An 8,190-nucleotide genomic window follows, 5' to 3' on the forward strand; every position below is an offset into this window, starting at 1 on the left:
TGCTAAAGATAGTCGAAATCCAGCAAAACTTGAGAACCAATGCGCTACAGCTAGACAGTTAATGTATTTCACAGACTAGTAATACAAATAATAGGCCTACTTCTTTCAAAGACGATACGGCTCCAACACCTACTGTGCTTGGACCCCTGATTTTCGAGGGAATAGTCCATTTGCCAGAATGTGAACCCAGACGTGTTGAGTAGGCCAGTGGTTCCCAAACTTTTTCATGTCAAGGACCCCCAAATTGACACTAATTAGCCTGCGTACCCCCATTTGAAAAGGTATGCCAAGGACCCCCATAACAGAAGATTTTTACGGCTCTAGCAGTGATTTTCAACCATTTTCACCCCTAGTTTGATATGCATTAGGCTACGGACCCCACATTTAATGGGATTTATATCTCTGAGACCCCAATTTATATTGTAAAATCAATGTTAATTTAACTCTGAGAGTGTACAAATGGAACCAAATGGACCCGTCAGGGTCCATTTGGTTCCATTTGTACACTCTCAGAGTTACAGACCCATAAGGGTCCATTTGGTTCCAAATGATCATTTAGCTGGGTCCCCCCTGGGACTCCCTCAAGTACCCCTGGGGGTCCCCGGACCCCACTTTGGGAACCACTGGAGTAGGCTACACCAAGGTTTTATGTTAGAAATGTTGAGTATGGGTCCCCAGCATGTAGAAACTGCCGGATGCTAACTTGCATATGTTGAGCAATTTTCATAATTGGCATAATATGTGACCATAGCATTAACAACCTACTGTATGAGGATAAACACATCTAAATTTCATCATGCTTTCAGTAGCATGTGATGTGTCAAACTAGGGGGGGTTCATGATGCTGAATCCATTCCAAGCATTAGTTTTGCACAAAAAACACTCCTAAAACGGCCATAGCCGTCATCACAATTATTTAGCCCAATGAGTGTTTTTTTTGCTAAACTAATGCTTGGAATGGATTCAGCATCATGAAAACTCCATAAAAGCATACATAAAGCTTGATGAAATTTTGATAATTTGTTTGCCTTCTATAGGTTGTAATGGTATGGTCACATAGCCTATTATGCCAAATATGAAAATTGCTCAACATGTGTAAGTTAGCATCCTGCAGTTTCTACATGCTGGGGACCCATACTCAACATTTCTAACATAAAACCTTGGTGTACTCAACATGTCCAGGTTCACAATGGGGCTCTATGGGCTGGCACTAGAAGGGAGAAAAGGTCAAACCCAGCGGTATTTGCACCGTTGTATACGGCAGACTGTACAGTCTTGCTCAAAGGTTACAAAAATCCGAGTAGAGAAAGTGACATTTTGCTTAATTTAAATGGTATTTTCTAATTATTATTAAATTAAGTTTATGTTCTTCGAGTCAAGCACGTCTGACTTGGACTGAGCACGATGTTTTGCGCGGTTGATCTTGTGCAGTGTCGCTGAAGTTGGACTCTGATTTATTGATATTCGGCACCAAAAGGAACCCCCCAGTCCCCCCCCCCCCCCCCCGTGTGTGTGTGTGTCTGTCTGTCTGTCTGTCTGTATTGTCTTCGTGGCTGTTTTGGTGCGTTGAGTCTTTTCCGTCCGCCGCTCCATTCAGGGGGCCAGCTAATCCCCCTTCCCGTCACGGAGGGAGGTCCGTGGAAGATGAATGTCCTCCTCTGCACACCGCTGGCTCCTTCGCACGCACACACGCATGCACGCACGCACGCACGCACGCACGCACGCACGCACACAACATCATCAGCAGCAACCCATCCTCCCTTTCAGCCTTTTTTAATCCACCTACAGTATACACAGTTCATCACAAAGCTTAGAAACAGACAGGGGGAACGACGGGAGGACATGCACCTTGCTATAGGAGAGATAACAGGCTGGTGGATGGAGAGAGACAGAGAGAGGGGGGGGGGGGGTCACTTCCTGGAATATGACTGCTTTCTGATGAAGGGAGGGTGGGCGAGACACCTGCATGTTTATCTCTTATTGTGGTGTTTACCTGCTACACCACCTCCATGGCTCAGCGCCTCCATAGCCTCTGCATTATACCTGTTACACCACCTCCATGGCCTCTGCATTATACCTGTTACACCACCTCCATGGCCTCTGCATTATACCTGTTACACCACCTCCATGGCCTCTGCATTCTACCTGTTACACCACCTCCATGGCCTCTGCATTATACCTGTTACACCACCTCCATGGCCTCTGCATTATTACACCTGTTACACCACCTCCATGGCCTCTGCATTCTACCTGTTACACCACCTCCATGGCCTCTGCATTCTACCTGTTACACCACCTCCATGGCCTCTGCATTCTACCTGTTACACCACCTCCATGGCCTCTGCATTATTATACCTGTTACACCACCTCCATGGCCTCTGCATTATACCTGTTACACCACCTCCATAGCCTCTGCATTATACCTGTTACACCACCTCCATGGCCTCTGCATTATACCTGTTACACCACCTCCATAGCCTCTGCATTATACCTGTTACACCACCTCCATGGCCTCTGCATTATACCTGTTACACCACCTCCATAGCCTCTGCATTATACCTGTTACACCACCTCCATGGCCTCTGCATTATTATACCTGTTACACCACCTCCATGGCCTCTGCATTCTACCTGTTACACCACCTCCATGGCCTCTGCATTATTATACCTGTTACACCACCTCCATGGCCTCTGCATTATACCTGTTACACCACCTCCATGGCCTCTGCATTATACCTGTTACACCACCTCCATGGCCTCTGCACTATCAAAATCGTCGCTGTTATTTCCGTAAATAAACGCCCTGCTTGATCACACTGCAGCGTCGTCAAGCAAAAGCATCCAAAGTATCACAGATCCAGAGCTTGTAGATATGCTACTTCATACTACTTTCAATTTGGAATCCTAAAAAGTAAAACAAAAAAAAGTGTCCTTTTTTTTTGCAAATATTAGGTTTCCACCCAACAGAGACATAATCCTGAATCAAATGGACCGTAATACTCGGGTGTTTACTGTGTGTTAATAATGGGAACAGACTAGAGATACTTCATAATAGTATCTTGTAGTGGTCAAACACCCTAAATTCACTTAGGTTGTGTATATAACAATATTAATATAGATGTGGCTGGAAACAATTGCACAGCTGTCAACATCTGCGAACATCTGGCTTTTAACCGGGAAAATGATTTAAACTGTCAGAAAAAGCGGTTGGCCTGCAACTTAAGTCCATAACAATAGCTGATTTGATTAGTTTTGAGTTAAATATTTTGTTTATCTTGTTTCATGCTCATTCTTTCTATTTGATGAGTCATCCTAGACGCGGGTTTAGCCTAACTCTATTGACTTCCATTACAAATTAGAGTTAAATATAAAAAGTATGTATTTTGGGGTTTTTTGGCGGTAGGTAGTCTACTAAGGTTTCCTACTGTCAGTGTGCTCAATGGCGCTAATCGGTCCAGCTCCGGATACACTTTAGATGGTTTAGCCTCTTTTAGATTCATATACTTTGAAGAGTTGCATTGTTTTTGTTGTTTTGTTTGTTACTACAGTATGCGTCGCTATTGTTGAGTGCAAATGCATTTGCATAATTGTGTTGCATGAATTCCCTTTATTATGTGCATTATTTCAGATGTCTCTGTGGTTGACGTCTAATGCCAGGCTCAACTGTTTGTGTGACTGTGATGAAGGAAAAAAAAAAGCTTTATAAAACGGCGGATGAGATGACCTTTCAATTTGTTTGCTGAGCTATATGACGCACACAGGAGGCTAGCCGTACGTCTGTGTGACGTTTGTGCGTTTGTCCACGGCTAATCTCGCAAACGGCTGAGCACGTCAGTGCAAAATGTATTGTGCATAATTTTCGTAAGGCCGACTTACAGTAATGTATTTTGCTGCATAAGTTTGCTGCCATGCCTGTTTGTGTGATTTAAAAAAACAAAACAAAAACATGACGCATAAATCCCTCTTGATTCTTCAAAAATGTTAATGTCCAGTAAATTATAGCAGTGATTCCAAACCTTTAACCACAGTTTAACTTTGATATGATTATTATCTTTGAGACCCAAATTTGTGTGTGTGTGTGTGTGTGTGTGTGTGTGTGTGTGTGTGTGTGTGTGTGTGTGTGTGTGTGTGTGTGTGTGTGTGTGTGTGTGTGTGTGTGTGTGTGTGTGTGTGTGTGTGTGTGTGTGTGTGTGTGTGTGTGTGTGTGTGTGTGTGTGTGTGGCTGAATGTATTGCACATCGTAAAGCGCTTTGGATGAAGGCGATAAATGCACCATTTATGTAAATAAAATAAAAAAATCACACCCGTGTGAAATGAGGGGTGCTCTTGCCATCGTACATCAATTTATGTTAGCGGACATTTGACATAAGGTACATTAGATGCTCCCACCAACATGTGATTGGTTAGCCGATTTACTCGTTTTCATATGACGTAAGTTTTCCCTTCAATGTCAATAGCGTTTAATGTTTAGATGTTTAATTTACGTGATATTTAGTAGAATTCTGATGTCAGTAAAATCACACCAATGTGAAGTGAGTGGTGCCTTTTGTCATGATGATATTGTGTAGACCCACATGAATGATCTCACGTGACACAGTAACCCACAGTAACCGTACTGCTACCGACTAACAGACATGTTGACACACACAAAGTCTAATGTTTTGAGCTATTTCTGGTTTTTAGTTGATTCTCAAGCTCCTCCGGTTTCAGTTCAGTTTCTGTAGTTTGACAAGCTGGATATTCATGTTTGACATTGGAGTTTATAGTTTCCCATATGTTGTGTACCCATCACATGTAGAACAAAATGATCCCGAGGGCTATATATCTTGTGCCACCCCTTACCCCTTATCCCTAAACTTATTTTGCCATTTTTTTACTATTTTGGAAAAACTTTTAAAATAGTTCAAATAATCTACAAGCTCACAAGATCACTTATCATTTATATTAAACTAGACTGATGCCCGTTTGGAGCGATGCCCGTTTGGAGCGATGCCCATTGGGAACGCTTGCCCTCATATACTGTAAGTCATGTACTTGTAAGTAGGTCAGAGAGGCTACTTGCCGGTATCATCCAGTGCGCTGGAGTCTATTCTCGTGACATTGCGCTACACCCCTGGGAGATGGATTGCTGAGGTGGAGCGTAACACCTGTCCATTGACGGAAATGTCCACCATGAGCCGGCATTTTGATGCCATCGGCCTTGTAAAATCAACTATTTATACCCGTCCCTAATACTATTCTGGGGAGAATATTCAGCAAAAGGTAAAAGATCTACAAGCTCACAGTGCGTCGCAACAAAGACATTTAGTGTAGACTAGGGAGAATACTGGGAGGCCCACTATTGATGATATGCACACGGCTGCCATCTTGCCAGCAAGTTGCTACCTAGGTGCAACTTCCCATAGACAGTCCATTCATCGAAACAGAACAGTTATATCTAATTGTATTAAATAACGTAAAACGTTACATCACCAACATTGCAGCTGTACGGAAAGCTTGAATTGTCCTCTTTCTGGAAAGCTTGCATTTTTAATTCAAATCCACTGTAGACATGTTATGAGCTACTGCCTGTCAAGAGATTCCTTGCAGATGATTTTTTTCTAAGTGCTGGAGTTTGGAAGTGCTCGTTGACTATCACTCAACAGCCCATGTGTACCACCTGTTTAGAATTTGCACATAATGCAGGAGGCAGCAGAAGGTTGCTTTACTGATAACGAGCGCTTCCAAACTCTGACACTTATAAAAATAATCATCTGCAAGGAATTTCTTGACAGGAAGTAGCTCATAACATGTCTACAGTGGATTTTTATTAAGCAAACACATTGCAGATAGAAAGAGGACAATTCAAGCTTTCCGTACAGCTGCAATGTTGGTGAGTTTGACATTACTTAATACAATTAAATAGGACTTTTCTGTTTGGATGAATGGCCTGTCTATGGGAAGTTGCACCTAGGTAGCACCTTGCTGGCAAGATGGCAGCCGTGTCCATATCATCAATAGAGCCCTGCGGGGCTCCGATCAGTATAAGTGGTTGACTAAAAGTAAAATATTTCAAAAGTATAAAACATGGGAAAAAAACGGTGGTCCAGTGGATTTAGAGATTAGCTTGATGTGCACACACATGCACGCATGCACGCACGCACGCACGCACAGGGAGAAGTAACCTATAAGTATCCTTGTTAATCAATAATCCCTGAGTCGTGTGGCCCATAAGTAGGTCAGGAGTGGCTTATTGTCGGTATCAGCCAGTAACACGTGGGACTCTGTCCCCGTTACAATGAGCTAGACCCCTGGGAGATGGATTGCTGAGGTGGATCGCTACACCTACCTTCAGCTCCCAGTACTTCCCACACGACTTGCCGCATCCAAGCCGTGCTATACTCATACGCTGAGTTAGCGGTGCCCGGGATCGAACCCATGAGCTTGTGGTCCAAAGGCAAGAGCTCTACTGACTGAGCTATACTGACACAAAGGCAGGTGATAGGCAAGATCCTATCTACTGGACTACTGGGCGAAACAGAACACTAACCATAATAAGGCCACTGAGCGTGCGCGCGCACAAGCACACGTAGAGTGATTGCTTCCTACAAAGCCATGCCGTCAAAACAAAAAAAGTATATCCGTTGTCTGGAACCTGTTCTCTGCCGTTGTCATCTGTTACTGTTTGTAGTCATGGCTGCCAGTTCCCACCTGATGTCGTGTGGGAGTTCTGTCTGCTGCAGACCGTACTGAATAACCGACATCTTGCACAATGTCTTCAGGCTAGGACTAAAGTCTAAGATGTACAGGTCATCTTTAAAGAGGATGATACGATCTTCTACCATGCAACAGCACATCCTAAACATCCTACGTGGGCCTTTCCCCTTGGGCTCAACCCTCTTCCAGGAGAAGGTCTCTGGGTTGAACTTCCAAAAATCATCGATCTCGGTGTGTCCAAATAAGTACAGCTCTCCATTGTAGGCAAAGGCTGAATGGCACATGTATCCTTCCGAAGGAAGCCGAGTGGGAGGCATGCTTAGCCAACAGCTGGTCTCAGTGTCAAACACTCTGATGTTGTAGTGGGATTTGAAGTGACTCTCTTGTCCACCCATTACAAACATCTTCGTCCCTATGATGGTGGCAGAGTGACATTCCGAAGGAAGTGCCAGAGTGCCTCTGGTGTTAATCAAAGACCAGACCATTGGGGTCGTGTCCAGCATGTACACGTCATTGGTGCTGTATTTAGTTAACCAGCTGAATCCTCCAAATATATACATGACGTTCCCCAGGACACAGGCCGAGTGACAGCAACGCGCCACCGGAACAGTCCCAGAAACCTTGGGCTTGAACCAGCTGTGGACGTTGACGTCGAACGCATAAAGCACGTTGCCGTAAGGAACCCCTCCCCAGATGTAGATGATGTCCTCTATCAGCACGGCTGTGTGGCCCCAGTGTGTGGATGAAACCTCGGGGAGACGCTCTACTGTCCCGATCGTCACCGGAGGCAAAGTCGCCCAGCTCAAAGACACCGTGTTGAAGACGTGCACGTCGACCTGATCGTTGTAATTGTGTTTCCCTCCAAACGAGTACAACTTGTGCCCGACTGCCACAAACGCGTGGCTGTTTCTCTCCTGTCCATCCTCTTTCGTCTTTGTAACCGTCCACCACAACATTGCCGCCTCGGTTGCTCTCTACGTCTGTTGTCTACCTGCGGCACTAGTGTCCTCTGCGAATATCCCTGTACCGCCTTATATAGGCTGACCATAGCCTTGGTCTGACGACACACACAACGCAAGGTGTTGCCATGCGTGCCAAACATTGACCCTTCGGTATATTTTACGTCGTAATGATGATGAATCAGCATTTTCGCTCACAGACACCTCATTATACAGCACCTTAGCCACATCATATTGTGCAATTTACTCATTAAATATAATTCTGATCATCATATTTCGCTCTATGCGGACGACATCTTGTTATATATGGGGAATTTTCTACAGCTGCCCCCAGATTAGCAGGGCTAATATGTAAAGAGAAAAATGTCCCCTAACTGTACCAGTCTCTTAGCGGTCCCCTCTGGTATGGCAAACCGCCCTAAGAGATGGTTCATCAGGTGCGAGCAGATGCAGTCCTCCACCTCTGCTCATTGGCAGTGTTGGAACTAACGCCCTTACATTACCTTACTTTACATAAAGAAACTACTTTTTGAAAC

At 44.5% G+C, this 8,190-nt stretch overlaps 1 protein-coding gene across 1 annotated transcript; it reads right to left on the minus strand.

Moving 5' to 3' along the window:
- Window positions 1-6,649: 6,649 nt before the first annotated feature.
- LOC306934991 (kelch domain-containing protein 3-like) lies at window positions 6,650-7,651 on the minus strand (the record flags this gene model as incomplete). The annotated part of the gene is made up of 1 exon (XM_079517813.1): window positions 6,650-7,651. One exon carries the CDS (start codon window positions 7,649-7,651, stop codon window positions 6,650-6,652), a length of 1,002 nt encoding a protein of 333 aa, XP_079373939.1.
- Between the last annotated feature and the right edge of the window lie 539 nt (window positions 7,652-8,190).

Source organism: Electrona antarctica (assembly GCF_951216825.1).
Source record: "Electrona antarctica genome assembly, chromosome: 13".
Lineage (NCBI taxonomy): Eukaryota > Metazoa > Chordata > Actinopteri > Myctophiformes > Myctophidae > Electrona > Electrona antarctica.